The 15,279-nt window shown below is 42.5% G+C and overlaps 2 protein-coding genes across 15 annotated transcripts in view; one reads left to right on the plus strand and one right to left on the minus strand.

Annotated features, from left to right (window-relative positions):
* The first annotated feature begins 589 nt into the window (after window positions 1-589).
* Window positions 590-15,279, plus strand: part of NCBP2 (nuclear cap binding protein subunit 2) — a 30,445-nt gene continuing 15,755 nt past the window's right edge. The window contains exons 1-6 of one of the 9 annotated variants that reach the window (XM_027586510.2): window positions 607-776; window positions 4,514-4,695; window positions 6,924-7,062; window positions 7,913-7,980; window positions 8,946-9,035; window positions 11,547-11,597. In XM_027586510.2, coding sequence (XP_027442311.1) covers window positions 699-776; window positions 4,514-4,695; window positions 6,924-7,062; window positions 7,913-7,980; window positions 8,946-8,949 — 471 coding nt within the window. In that variant the 5' untranslated portion in view covers window positions 607-698 and the 3' untranslated portion in view covers window positions 8,950-9,035; window positions 11,547-11,597. The other 8 variants (XM_027586506.2, XM_027586508.2, XM_027586511.2 and 5 more) reach the window with 8 other exon arrangements.
* The window catches only part of SENP5 (SUMO specific peptidase 5), a 53,265-nt gene continuing 47,558 nt past the window's right edge, over window positions 9,573-15,279 (minus strand). For 3 of the 6 annotated variants that reach the window (XM_027586501.1, XM_027586496.1, XM_027586497.1), the window contains 3 exons: window positions 15,195-15,278; window positions 13,654-13,704; window positions 9,573-12,782 (listed from right to left, as the gene is read on the minus strand). In XM_027586501.1, the coding sequence (XP_027442302.1) occupies window positions 12,672-12,782; window positions 13,654-13,704; window positions 15,195-15,278 (246 nt within the window). In that variant the 3' untranslated portion in view covers window positions 9,573-12,671. The remainder of the gene's footprint in view (window positions 12,783-13,653; window positions 13,705-15,194; window position 15,279) is intronic. The other 3 variants (XM_027586503.1, XM_027586499.1, XM_027586498.1) reach the window with 2 other exon arrangements.

The raw sequence follows: 15,279 nt of genomic DNA on the forward strand, positions 1-15,279 counted from the left end.
CGGGGATGTCGGTTTGGCCTGGGCTCTCTGATGAATGAGACCTCTGAAAGCCGACAGTCTGACTCGGGATTCAAAGCCGTGCTCAGTGCCCAGGATGACTGCTTAGCGCCGAGGCCCGCGTTGAACCCAGAAGGGAAAGCCGGCGACCCTGGCCCGGCCCAGCTTGGGTTTAGGGGTTAGCGCCCGGGCCCCTCTGGCTACCTGGCGGTGACCCCGGGCGTTCCCGGAGGCCGCGGCGCAGCTCCTGAGTGAAGGTGTCTCTGAAGCGGGCAGCGCGGCGACCTAGGGAGCCCGCGGGCCCAGCCGCGAGGGCTCGAAGACGCCGGGCTGCGTCCTGGCCGCGCAGCTGGGCCTGCATCAGCGCGAAGGCCGTGAGCTGCGCCGCACGCCGGATGGGCTTAGACTGGGACAGACGCTCCACCAGCTGCGGGCTGTGCAGCAGGGCGCCCAACAGCCGCCTAAGAACCATCCTCTGAACGACCCGGAACCCGCAGCACGCCACTCTCGCTTCCGACGGCCGACAAATAAAGACGGACCACGTCTGCGCCCGCGCCGCCCGCTGACGACACTGCTGTGCTTGGATTGGTCCACAGGATGCCCACCTTTTGCAGCCGCTTCCGTTCGTTTCCGCTTCCGCCAGCGCCGCGGCAGCCTCGTTGTTCCTGGAGTAGCGGTGTCTTCGTCCACCTTTCTGCACTATGTCTGGTGGCCTTCTGAAGGCGCTGCGCAGCGACTCCTACGTGGAGCTGAGCCAGTACCGGGACCAGCACTTCCGGGTGAGGGAGGCCGGGCTGCGGGAAGGGAAGGGCCAGAACGCTGAGAATCTGGCTTGCCCTTGTCTCATTGTGTCGTTTTCCGTTCTTTGGTTTCCCCAAACGCGAAGTGAGGCCCCGGTGCCTGCTGGGGAACGGAGCTGAAAGGGCGTTTGGATACCACTGAATGCCATTATCTCGTAGAGAATTTGAGGCTCGCTTTCCCATTCCCTTGCAGCTGGTCCCTTTCCCAGGCCAGTGCAGAGGGGTTCCAGTGGCAGTAGTAGTGGTGGCTTGCATTTGCACAGGCTATGCCTTGGGAAGGTGACTTTGTGATATGAGGGGTAGGGGTGTCCTTTTGACACCTGGAGTACGGGGAAAGGGGGCGTCTTCCTGAACCAGATACTTTGTATTACTTTTTAATTTTAAATTAGATCCGCCCTGTGGCGCGTGGAGCCCTTTCCTTCTTGGTCTAGTAGAACGGTCCTACAGAGTTCTGCGCGGCGGCTGGGAGACACAAAGTTGAGCCTTGACTCCAACCGTAGGGAGTCCTCGGAGTGGGCAGGTGGACTGTACAAGCTAGGCACTTTAAGAGCCTAGGTGTCAAGTTCAGAGAACTGCTGGGTTTCAGAAGAGGGCGGTTTTAGTTTGGCCCATGTCATTGTAGATTATGTGGGGAAAGGGAAAGCGGCACATATTCGCGGTAGGCTGTTCAGTCTCAGCAAAGGTGGGGACGAGGTGGAGCGACACTCGTCAACCACTGTTATTAGGTAACTTTTGTTGAGTACTGCTGCTTAAACCTGCTAAGTCCTAGATGGAGAGGGAAGACAGTTTCCGCACCCTAAGAGCTTATAATTTTCCAGTAGGGATTGTAAACGGCGGCAAGTAATCATAATCTAGAGCAGAAATGGTGAGGGGAAAGGAAATCCTGTCAGGATTCAGAAAAGGGAGACGTCTTGTGATGGGAAAGGAGGAGCGCGTGTAGAAGAGGGTGGACGTGGAGAGTACGTACAACGTGTTAGCGGGGTAGGGGAAAGGAAATTTTGTTTGAGGCCAAATTGAGGAAGACCTGCAGTTCGTTCGCTAAGGCAGCCATTTTTAAATGCTTACTATATGCCAAGCAGGGTTTTCACTTCGATCACTTTTACAGTTCTCATTACTTTAGAAAGTTCCACATCATTACCGTCTTGAATTTCAGGCATCCTATGAGAGTAAAACTGTGAAAGGTTTCAACCTGTTATTCATCTATGTAGTCTAAGGCCTGTAGCTTTATTTAGATAGTAGTCAGATACTGTCATGAGGAACTTCTAATGTTCTCTGAGTGAAATCTAGGTTAATATACCTGAAGTAAGGACTTACACCACAGTTGTCTTAAGCTATAGGTTGGTTGTTTGGAATAGGCTGTTTGGATTACTTACATGTGTGAGAAAAGTGGGAAGAAAAAGAAAAGGCCTCCCGGTAATTTTAATAAATCATTAACAGCAGTGATATAAATAAGATGAATCTACTTTATGTAATGTGTCAGTCCAAAGTTCTGAAAACTTGTTTTTAATGTAGAATGACTCTTCATCCTGTGGACTTTTTAACAAAGTATGGGATTGGGCATAAGACTGAGTTTGGGGGTGGTGGGGGGAGACTGGGTTAGGATTCCAGCTGCAACTACTGAGTAGCAGTATGACCTTGAACAAGTTACTTAACTGTCTTCTCAGATGTAAAAGCTAATAAATTAGCATCTACCTCATTCACTTCTGAGAATTAAATGCAATTTCATACGTGGAAGTCTCTGACCTGCAACCCCTTGATTCTCCCTAGAGGAACATACACCTCTTTCTTGTGTATGAGACCTTTATATTCATACTTTAAAAAAAAATTTCTTTTGGAGGGGCGCCTGGGTGGCTCAGCCGGTTAAGCAACTGCCTTCGGCTCGGGTCATGATCTCAGGGTCCTGGGATCGAACCCCACATTGGGCTCCTTGCTCAGTGGGGAGCCTGCCTCTCCCTCTCCCTCTGCCTGCCGCTCCCCCTGCTTGTGTTCTCTCTGTCAAATAAGTAGATTAAAAAAAAAAAATCTTTAAAAAAACATTTCTTTTGGAGCATACCCTTCATATTGTTCTGTACTTTTCACTATGGTCATCACTGTCTCAAGAGATGTTCCTTGTAACTGCATGTGCGTATGCATATATGTTATTTATTGATGTACCATAATTTATTTCATCATTTTCCTTTATTGTGATTTCCTTTAGACGGTTTCTCTATCCCTCCATTCTGCCACTGAATGTGATCACAGGAGACCTGTTAGTCTGAGCTCTGTGCTACAAAGCTTTCAGAGACAAGTAATGCAAAGTCTAGTTCTCAGAGTGAAGGAAACTGGATCAGCATTATATATGGAGTAGTAAATGAAGAAGGGAGGTCTCTTGGGAAATGCTCTAGGGGCCTGAGTGTAGATCTATTCAGCTACTTTCCAAACTGGAATACCACTCTATGGTTGATGGTAGAGCCTTAACCTGAGAGCCTGAGAGCAGGTCAGTGGGTAGGTGTTCTATTTCGTTACCATTTGTCCTCCCCAATGTGGAGGCCAGAAGAGAAGGTCCGAGGACGACCAACTGGTTTCTGTGCAGGCATGTAAAATGCCGTATCTAGCCCATGACAAGCCCCAGGGATTGTCAGGTAGGTTGGCTGAAGCCCACTTATATTCCTGTCTCTGGCTTCATCCTGTCTTCCAAATTTGGAAGCCTCTCAAGAACATAAGTTCTGGGACACCTGGGTGGCTCAGATGTTAAGCCTCTGCCTTCAGCTCAGGTCGTGATCCCAGGGTCATGGGATCGAGCCCCACATCGGGCTCCTGGCTCAGCGAGGAGCCTGCTTCTCCCTCTGCCTCTCCCCCTGCTCATGCTTTCTCTCTCTGTACCTCTGTGTCTCAAATGAATAAATAAAATCTTTAAAAAAAAAAAAACATAAGTTCTTGGGGCACCTAGGTGGCTCAGTCAGTTAAGCGTCTGCCTTCAGCTCAGGTCAGGATCCTGGGATCGAGCCCTGCATCAGGCTCCCTGCTCAGTGGGGAGCCTGCTTCTCCCTCTGCCCCTTCCCCTGCTTTTGTGCACTTGCGCGCGCGCGCTCTCACGCTCTCTTGCTCTCACAAAAATAAGTAAATTTAAAAAAAATAAAAGGTCAGGGAACCTTTTTATAAAAAAAATAAAAAACAATCTCTCATTTTTAGTGATCAGTACATTTTCTCCTAAACTCAGAAAAATATATGAGCATGTAAACCATCTAAGCAGTTGTTTTGAATATTCTCAATGGGATTATTATAAGGGATACCCTATCTCTGAAAATCCATTTATTTTTCAATACAAAAAAGTCCTTTCTAGTATATTGGTTCAAGATGCGGAAGTTAAATTCAAGCAATGGGAGAAGGTTCCAGTGCTGAGGATATGGAGTGTGCGGAGAAAAGGCATGCCATCTGCATGGCACAGTATGGCACAGGAGGAAGGCTAATGCAACATGACCCTTAAGCTGTGGCTGTCTCCTGAAGGCAGTCTGGAACTGACGTACTCCAGAAGTACGTCATAGAATGTGAACACCTGTCTCTCTCTCTCTCTCTCTGTCTCTCTCTGGCAAGGGATTTGTGGTAGACTGGGATGATGAGAGAAGCTGATTCCCAAATTAGAATTAATGACAGTTTTTGCCATACTTGGGAATACGATTTAAGCAGGACTCTTCATAGATTGTGTTGCTGAACTTTTTCTCTATTTGACATTCCAGGGTGACAATGAAGAGCAGGAAAAATTATTGAAGAAGAGCTGCACATTGTATGTTGGAAATCTTTCCTTTTACACAACTGAAGAACAAATCTATGAACTCTTCAGCAAAAGTGGTGACATAAAGAAGATCATTATGGGCCTGGATAAGATGAAGAAAACAGCATGTGGGTTCTGCTTTGTGGAGTATCCTTCCTGTGTGTCTGGTGTAGCTATTGGGTGAGGGTGGGGCCAAGAGTGGCTAGTTTTAAAAAAATGAGTGAGGCCATCCACTAATTAGCATCCCTGTACTTAATTACCTCTACGTCTCCTTCCTTCATCTAGCTCTTACCTTCTGCCCAGTGTGTCTGCACTCTTGTGTTGTAAAAGCTGCTAACATTTACATTGTTCTGAAATCCATGCTTTGTTTAGAATTTATTCTTTAAGAAAGTCTTTTGAAAATATATGCTCATGGTGTTTACAGAAGTACAAAGGATATAGGGAAAATAAAATCTCTGTACTGTTCTAAACCCAGACAGTTACCAGTTCTTGGGTGTCTTTCCAGCAGTGATCCTGTGGATGCATGGTAGCATACTGCATGCACTATTTTTTCCCCACCTTAGAGATTGTTTTATGGTAGCACACATAGGTCTACCTCTTTTTTAAATGGCTGTATAGTATTTCATTATGTAGATGTATATAGCTTGATTTTATATAAGGTCAAAACCAAACTAGCATCTCCCTGGAAATTCTGTAAATATTGGACCTCCTGGATTTTTTCCTTGGGGTTTTTTTCTCCTAACATTTTCTTTTTTGGTCACTTTGTCTTACATTCTGAGAAATTTCCCAGACCTCATCTAACACGTTTCAAAAAATTTTGTTTGTGCCCCAAATTACCTGGGAATTTTTTTTTGGGGGGGGGCTGTATTTATGCTGTAAATTTTCCTTAAATGTGTGGTGATCCCTAGGTTCCCAGTCATAATTAGGGAAAAGAAGGCTAACTTTGTGGGCCCAGGCAACTCTCTCTCAAGTTGCTGCCCCGCCTTTGGTAAATGTGGGTTTCCTAAATGCCAGAATGAAAAGGGATTTTATTTTGACTTAACTAACATCAAAGACACTGCCCTATAGGGTTCCTCCAGATGGTTTGTTCAAAACTCTGTCGTTCTATTTTTATTTGCCTGTGTTTAAATGCCTTCCTGCTCGCAGGTGATCTTCCCACATACAGACCTTTAATTAAACCCTATTTGCTGTCTCCTTTAAGTCCCTTCAAGAATATTTCAAACTGTGACTGATCCATTAGCACTCTTCCTTCACTTCCTTGAACCTCTAGTTTGCTGATGGCCTCTTCTGTTCTTTGGGTGTATATATGTCATCTTAATGGGGTCTTGAAAAGGAAATGAGAAATGTGCTTACTCTTTTAGCTTGAACTGGAAGCCCTACTTTCGAACCTATTCCAAACTTTTGATTTTGGGGTCTGGTTTCTGGGCTCTACAAGCTTCTTCCATTCCCCCTTCAGACACAAGGGACAAGAGTGCCCAGATTTTATATTCGCCTCAGGGGGCAATAGCATCAAAGTTCAGAGGGTACAGGGAGAACAACAGAAGACACAAAGCAAGTCCACCTTATAGGTAATACTCAGTCTCTGAGAACTGAATGCTTTTGCATTTGTCTTGTGTGTCAGAGATCCACAATCATAACAGCAGACAATTGCCAAGAGAGGCTGCCATTGCCAGTGTTTTTTCTCACTTTGCCCTTTTATCATGTCATTCATCCAGCAAAAAAATTACTGAATGCCCATTGTGTGCTAGGCATTGTGTAGGTGTTGGACACTGGAATTTCAGCAAGTGCTTCCCTGCCTGTGTAACTGAAGACAATAGAGTTCAGCATTTCCCTGAACCCAGCTAATGATAATGATTGCTTATAGATTTTAATATCACCCCAAAGGTAGATTGAGTGGATCTGATTAAACAGGTTTGGGAACACCTAACCTGAGTAATAGGATACTGAGTCTTTCCTTCTAATGAAATGCAATGGCAATTCCATATGCACTATAACCTCTTTTTATTAAGTTGAATATATAGTTCCAAATTTGGATGTTTTTGTTTCCTTGGATAAGTGTGCAGTTTGCGCTCTAAACCTGCACTGAACATATTTATACTTTACAAACCAAAATATGGGGACAATGGGACCAAATAATTATTAACAGGATTATCTAGGCAATCACGATCAGTAGCCTTGGATAAATCATAGTTGACTCTGTAAGTGCTTCTGGACCAACCTCAAACAGGCTTGTGCAAACCAAATTATCTTTGAAATCCTTCTGGTTGGATTCATTTTTGTACTCTTTCTTAACAACTCAGCTTCATTTAGACGTTGCTTTCTGTATTTCCAAAAACGTTTGGAGAAATGCTATATAGTGTTCCTTAATACTGAAGATACTATTCAAGAGCAGATGCAGAAAATGCCATGAGGTACATAAACGGAACTCGTCTGGATGACCGGATCATTCGCACAGACTGGGACGCAGGCTTTAAGGAGGGAAGGCAGTATGGCCGTGGGCGATCTGGGGGCCAGGTATGCAGGAAGGTTCTCTTGGCTCAGTCTTTGCCTGGTATCTCCGTCCTAGTGACAAGGGCTTTGTCACTTTGTGTTTGCTCTTTTAGAAAACAATTTTGTGCCTATAACCTTTGGCTTGCAGTGAATCTGGAAACTACCCATTAGGATTGGTAAATTATAGATTCTATACGTTTTCACAAGCAACCATTATTGGACTTCTGCTAGGGGCATTTTGTACCTGTAAGTGTCTAGAACAAAAGGAAAATGCATTGAAATAAATTTTAAGTTTTTAATTTTAAAATAGCCATTTGGAATATGCTACTTTTGAATGCTGTTGAGTATGAGCATGATGTTTGGTTTAAAAAAAAAAACAAACATAGGCGGGGCGCCTGGCTGGCTCAGATGGTAGAGCATGTGACTCTTGATCTCGGGGTCACGAGTTCAAGCCCCATGTTGGGCGTAGAGTTTTATTTATTAAGTAAGCAAACAAAACCATTACGTAATCTTTTTAAAAAATATTTTAATTATTTATTTGAGAGAGAGACAGCACTAGCAGGGAGGGGAGGGAGAAGCAGGCTTCCCGCTGAGCAGGGATCCCCATGCGGGGCTTGATCCCAGGACCCCGGGATCACGACCTGAGCTGAAGGCAGATGCTTAATGACTGAGCCACCCAGGCGCCCCACGTAATCTTAATTTGCAAGGCAGTTGAGCTTTACATCTGTTGCTCAAAAAAACATTAGGTCCTACTTGAATGTTCACATTATGACACCTGAAAAGGCTCAATAGTTTGCCTGCTTATGTGTTTATGGGAGGCATATTCATTACACCAATCTTCTCTATAATGTAACTTATGTTCTTTTCAATTAAGGTACGAGATGAGTATCGGCAGGACTATGATGCTGGGAGAGGAGGCTATGGAAAACTGGCCCAAAACCAGTGAGTGGTGAGAGCCCCGTCATGAAAACTCACTCCTTTGGCCTGTTGAATTTGCCATGCATTACCCAAGGTCTGCAAACCTGCCCACTTTTAACATGCTTTGATCAAGGTCTCTACTGAGCTCGAAGCCATTTTATGGTTGTCCTTTGAAAACTATTAAAGGACAGAATCCAAAGGAATGCCTTTATTCTGTAGTCTTAGAATCTTGGCCATACGTCAGGTTGCCGGAATGATTTTATGTCACCAGGTCAGAATTTGTGTTCTGTGGCAACAGGTTTCATTTATCAGCCCAAAACACCACACTTTTTTCAGGAAGCTGGAAAATTTTTAAAAATTCATAATAGGTTCATGGTCTTCATTGGGGCCTCAAAAATTTTAAGTTTGCAGGAAATAAAAATGTAATAAATGGGGTTTTGCTATGTTGTACTGTTCTGAATGTAAGATGTTTGACAACTGAGTTTGTTTTCTGTGTTGAGTTCTAATCTCTAAAGGCAAACTTAGAGGAGTCAAGGGAACTTCCTAAATTGTTGATGCAAAAGTAAGCCTTAGACTGTCCTAGGAGATACCACCAGCTTATGTGCTTTATGTATTAAGACTTGACTAGTATTTACTGTACACATTTTTCAAAAGATGTGTTCTACTTAAAGATTCATTTTCAGAGTGATCTCAGGAATGGACTGGATTTAAAAAAGGTTGAAAAATCAAGAGAACACTTAACAAGAACAATCAGAATTGCTTCCCACAGGAAATGTGTTTCAGCCAATTTTCATTTGAACTGTCTTGTTTTTTCCCTAATTGTGCTTACCGAGCTTCAGAGCCTGTATAGTGAGCTGACAGTCTCTATGGTGAAGGGGGTCTACAAAATTTATTTTGCATTTGTAAGGCACAAGGTGATTTCTCTAATATATATGAACTGTTGCTCATTAAACTTAGTCTAATATAATTTTCCCTTACTCTGTTGCTAGATGAAAAAATTTCACTTATGTCTCCTAACTTCCACTAGAGCTTGAAAGTTGGGGCTGAAGTATCTCAATGTGAACATCTTTCACATTACAGTAAGTACAGGTTTTCTCATAAGTTCAAGCTGATTATTTGGATTAAGAGCTATAACTAGTTCTAAATGCTTAGGAAAGAACCATTTGCAGATGTTTAATGAGGACATAATCATTTTGAAAATTTCTTTTACACTGTAGTTTGAATTAACATATTTTATAATTTTGTAGTAAAATATAACTCAGATTTCTACAGGCCTTAAAACCGTAGACCGTGGTTCCTGTTGGAATTGTCAGACCAAGTTATCTTTGTCTCTGCCCCACTACCTCACCTATACAAGAGTGACACCGGAACTCTTACTCTGGAATATTTGTGAGTAAGGTGAATTTGCGCATGTCCGTTTTGATTTGACAGTTACCTAATATGGTAGCCACTAGCTATGCTCAGAGAACACTGCCATCATGGCAGAAAATTCTGTTAGGCGGTGTTATTTAAGGGTAGGCTGCTGGTCACTGTTCATAAATGAGCCTTGTCATGACAAGAGCATCCCTTTGAGAAACTATTCACCGAACAGTACATGTTATTCAAGAGAACACACATTTATAAAGGCATTTAGTTTATTTTTCAAAAAAATACTTTTGCTAGAAGGTTTGAGTAATTTTACATGATCACAATCTTTAAATAAATTCTTTTTCTGACCAAAAGGTACCATTTAAGTCAACAGCTTATCTAGGCTGTTTTTGTAACACCCAAATACAATTAGCACTTCTCTGATGGTATAGTCCCTAAGTCTTAATTATCTATAGGCCAGGAGGCAGAGCCTCACACGTAAGAAAAGCAGGTGCTTTACAACTGCTGATTAGTTCGGTTTCTTAATTAAGCAGAGCAGGTAGTCAGTATATTCAGTTCACACTATTAACACGCTTGAAGGGTCTGATTCATCCAGAGCTCTCCCAGTCAGCACTTCTAACCCAGGGAACCAGTGAACCAAAACTGCAGAGAAAAAGGGCAGCTCTAGACTAGTGCTGGCTGTGTCCCAGTTAGGGCTGTTGTTCTGTTCCAACTATGAATCCAACATGACCGGTGTCACTCATATTCAGTGATAAGCAGAAAATATGATGCAAAACCAAAAAGTGATTTGGGGACTTTTGGCAGCAACTGCTGCTTTTCCCTTCCTTAAGAGGTCCTCTTTCTTAAGAGAACTCAACTAAAAGTTGAATTAAATCTACATTCATTGCTACAGATTTAACATACGGACAAATCACTGGAAAGAATAACTACAGACCAGTAAGTTTGTTGATGGACAGGGCTGGGCACAGCTTGAAGGCACATCGTAAGCAGCTTTTAGTTTGTACAAGGCCTGCACTCAACCCCCAAAGCATAAGGGCTGCCCACCTTGTGAGCACCCAAACAATTCAGTGCCAAGCTAGTGACAATAAAACAATGCCTGCCTCTTCCACCAGCAGCCAAGACTACATTTCAAAAATGTCCTTGTTGCAAGGAAGAAATTATTGCAAACAAGAGGACAAAGGCCCTTCTGATGTAGGGCTTGGACTAAATAGAGGTTCACACCTAGTCACGAGAATAGGGGGAAAAGTGACTATGTGCTAAAACCAAGTTTCATGAACAGAGAAACATTTTGAACTAGATTCGTAAAATATTTGACATTTAGGCAAAAGCATGCTGGACAATGCACCTCAAGCTGCCTTATTAAACTGGAAGTGAAAGGGAAGCTGGCCTTCGACAGTTCGCTTTAGTTACCTATGCGCACCCCTGCTTGCCTCAGAGGGTGACCATTTCTCAGACTGGAGGAAATGGCAACTCAAGTTTTGGCCATGAAGATTCAGAACACAGTTGTATGTATCTTTTCTACATGCCTCGTTCTGTGGTGAGGAAGTTAGCTGGAGCTCTAAAGTTTAAGATATTGTGAATCCACAGCCTAGTTGTACTGGCTACTTTGTATAACTACCTCCCTCCCCCCGCAAAAGTTAAGCAAATGTCTTACATGCAGATCTGAAAAAAATCTCACGTTTTGCATAATCATGTAGGAAAACCTCAAGAACATATCCTCCCCACTTAAACTGTCATCTTTGCTAATGCTGACATAACCCTAACTGTAGCAGCATAAAGTGCCTCTGATCTCAGTAAGAAATACTGACCTGGTTTTACAGTAAGTCCAGAGGGCTCTGGAGAGTGCTGGGGCTCTTTACAACGTAAACACTGGTGTTGGTGCTTAGAATGGGGGGTGGGGAGGGGACCCTGCGTGTAAATATGTTGGGACTCTACCCTCAACTGCTGGCAGCCTCACCTTCTGGCCAAGTTAAACTGCACGTTTTAGCTTTTTATTTTCAATACCCCACACCTAACCAGCATAATGCCAAGCATCTTCTGTCATTAACTTGGTATTCTGTGTAAGCTTCTGAGATTCTTACATACACCTTTGTGTTTTTTCTGCCCCACTTCAAAAGATAATTGGGTAATTTAACATGCATCTTTCTGGATTCCCCTTCCTTTCAAATATCACAAAAGGCTAGAATAAAGATGTAAGATCCATTACTTTAATCCTAATGCAGCTAAGCAAAGGACAAAACGTGGAGCCCCGCATGCTGCTGAGATCACTAGAGGTAAGAGCAAAAGAACTCAACATCTGCTCTGCTCCTGTGCAGTTGTTTCGTTACCCTTCCTCTTCTCTCCTCCCCACGCATCTGCAAAAGACCTGGTCCGTCTTCAGTTTTGAAGATTTATATTTTAAACACCTTTGGAAAAAGAAAGGTGTTTGGCAAATCTTAATTTCTTCCATATGGGAGATCACACAAGGATAACCACAACTTGTAAAGTACTTAGAAAGGCTGAATTCTCATGTGTTTGACCACTAGTTTAATGGATAGTAACATTTTTAATGGGCCAAAACCAAAAATCCAGAGAATGCAGTGTTCCAGCAAAAGCCTTTATAAGATGTGGGAATTTGTTAGAATTCTTCTTACAGCCAAGATCGAAATTTCTCATGTGTTAATGTAATTGGACCCCCAAAGTTGTCTTTTTCTCACACCTTAATCCACTCCTCCCAAAGCAGGCACTGCACTTTATAAGTGTGCCTCTAAAAACAGAACACACCAGTCAGGTTTTGGCTTTCTTCTCACCCTTCAAAAGGAATGCAACTCGGCAAGACTCACTTGGAGAGGGAAGTCAGTGAAAGGTGCAGCAGGTAAAACAGGACTGGCTTTGTCAAAACCACCACTCCTAGCTACCCTTTATGCCCCAGGGAACAACTATCATTCTCAGAGTTACGTTGTATTAAAAACATCCTGCGCTTTTAGGTTCTGGGATTAAATTTTAAACCTGTATTCAGTTCACATCTAAGTTTCAAAAGCCGCACCAAATCTACTAGGGTTTTTTTTTTTTTTTTTAATACTCTGCACTGCATGCTCTGTCTATATGCATGCGTTTGGATAATAAATATTAAATATGGGGGAAACACACGGAATCCATAAAATTAAAAATAAAACCAAACTGAACATTAAAAAATAGTACACGGTAGCTAGAGAAAAGAATAGGGCAAAAAACAAATTTGAGGTAACAATAGTGGCCCAACACCACTGATCTGAAGTATCTATAAAAATTCAAATAAGTGTTTGGAGATTCAAGTAACAAACCATCTGCTTCAACTTGGTCAGACCTCCCAGAGTCCCTGCTGAGTTTCAGTCCATGAGCCGGCACTCACATAGCTCCTTGTAAATCCTCTTCCGCACTCGGGGCATGTCCTCTTGGGAAAACTGGAAAGGCTGCTCTAAGGCGAGGCACTTGCAGTACTGCAAAGGTCCCAGAAACATGTTAAGTGGCATGTGGAGCTAGGAAGCAGCCCAGTGTATTTTCCCAGATGCAGACCTAATAGAATAGGGTCTAAGGCAGCATTTTAAAGTTTGGTTGTAAAACACTGCTTTAAAACATTTACCTCCAAATTGTAGTCACCCTTCCCAGTAAGTATATCACTTAGGGTCTCCCCTCTTTGCCCACACAATATGTGAAAGGCAGAAACTGATGAAGAGGCTCCAATAATTCTAAAGGTGTAATGTGCGGAGACGGCAGCTAGATCTAACATGGTCTTTAAGTGAGAACCTCAGTTTGTTTACAAACCCCAGACATTAATGAGTCAGAGGAATGAGCCCATCTTTCATGATCTCTGCAAATCTCTAAGCTCATGAATTACATACGATTTCCTTTGTAAGTATAATGTCTAACAAAATTTTCAGTAGCCCGTTAAGACCACTAAGGGAACCCACAGCAGGAGAAAGCAGTTTTTGAATGTGGCCCTTTTTTATAAAAATGTAATTAGTTTTTACTCTGTGGTTAAAGACCACTTGTCAGTGGTTAAAAAAACATAGTTAATTCTGCAACTGCCAAGGGTCTACAATACAGATTCAGGTCAGTCTCTTTTGTGCCTTACTAATAACCTCTGATAAGAGGTGGATACCAGTTGTTCATTCTTGGCTTTAGAAGGTGGTGCTTCTAATGATAACATCTGAAAGTGTAGAAACTACAGCTCCCCATCAACAAAGGAAGGGAAGGAGGAAATCCTGTTACCTGTTCCTAGTGCCAGGTACATACCACAGGGGCTCCCATCTGCCTAAGCCCAACAAATTTAATTCACACATCCTAAATTCTGGAAAAACATTTCTTTACCTGGAGCACAAAGACTCCACAGTCACTGTCATTTTTCTGTTGTGGAATACACTAAAGAGAAAAACAAAATGATCATTAAAATAAAACCCAAGTACTTGTCTTCAGATAATTTGTTTTTATGGAAAAATGAGCAAGAGACAAGAAATCCGTCTCTGTCCAAGACAGCTGGTGGACTGGTATATACCTTTGGTATTTAAAGTATGGGATTTTATGGAGGCATCTAGCCACATCAAAAGAGCAAGCAACCAACTGCAACTTATAGAACATTTTGCCTAAATGGGAGAAATAGGAAATCAAAGTCCTATTTTAAAACTTCCATTTGGATAACTAGTTTTACTATCAGATTACTGACAATGGAATCAAAATAGAATTGTGGATCAAAAAGCATATGCCTGGACTCTGAATACTTACTAACAATCCTGCTTAGCAGTCTCCACTTTTTATCTCCTACTACACAACTCTTACTCTTTGAAAGAAATAAAGATAAGCAGTAGGTTTCCAAAAGAACTCGTTATGTATTCTGCTTAGAGTAGGAGTATGAAAGATCCTGACTAAATTTAGACTACCTGGATATTCTAGTTGGGAAAATTTAGAAAATTTACAAGTCCAATTCTGTTTTAAACTAAAAGACTAGGTTATTAAAAGAAAATGTATGCTTAGTTTATTTAAACCTTAGCATTTGGGACAGGTCAAGGATGAACAAATAAATCTGGTGCTTTTGGGTTTGGCTTAAAGTTTGTTTCAAGATTCTGCCTCTTAAGATTGTGTTCAGTGATCCAGACAGACCTAAGATCAAGGACCTGACTCTCAACAGTTCTGATGGCCTTTGGGGAAGGTCACACCTACGCTTCAGTTTTCTTATCTACAGAATAAAGCTGATGCTCATCCCTAAAAGACCAACCTGCCTACCTTACAGGTTGTAAGGATTAAATGAGATCACACATGCAAAAACACTTTGAAAACAATAAAGCAGTGACCATAAAATTTAAGACACTGGTATCTGTCACAGCAAGGAGAAGCTGTGCCTGGGCACTCTGCCCCACATATAGCCTGAGTATCTATAGGGCAAACATAGTGTTGCTTTCAGACTGAAACACTCAAGGTACTGTCTTCCCCAAATGCCTGGTAAGAAGCCCAGTGCACTTGCTCCCTTAGTGGATCCAAATGGTCATTTCAGCATTTCTCTGGGTCTATGTGGGTCATCTGGAAGTAAGACGCAAGAGGCAGGGGCCACCAAAAGAAAAAAGTTACATACCTATTTATTTCTTTTTTTCCCCCAATACAGCAACCATATCAGTAGCAGCTGCCCCTGCCCCAAGGATGAAATTAGTAAATTTGTTCCCCACAAGCACTGGGAAACTAAGCGGCTAGATGATCAGTACTAAACGGAGGTTTATTCTCAGCTGCTTCCTTGCAGCTCCAGACTCTCACTGGTTATCTCTATCATCAGTCTTAAAATGCTTCTTAAAGACACCCACCCCTAAGATGATTCCCCTCATCCCCTTGACATGCCTGAGTTTTCATTTTTATCACATACTTACCTTTGTAACAGCAGTCTGCCAACCCTGAAGAAATTCAGGTCTATTTTTTTCTCTGGCTTCAGTCAGCAAATACTTTCTTATATTC

The sequence above is a fragment of the Zalophus californianus genome, chromosome 1 (genome assembly GCF_009762305.2).
Source record: "Zalophus californianus isolate mZalCal1 chromosome 1, mZalCal1.pri.v2, whole genome shotgun sequence".
Classification (NCBI taxonomy): Eukaryota; Metazoa; Chordata; class Mammalia; order Carnivora; family Otariidae; genus Zalophus; species Zalophus californianus.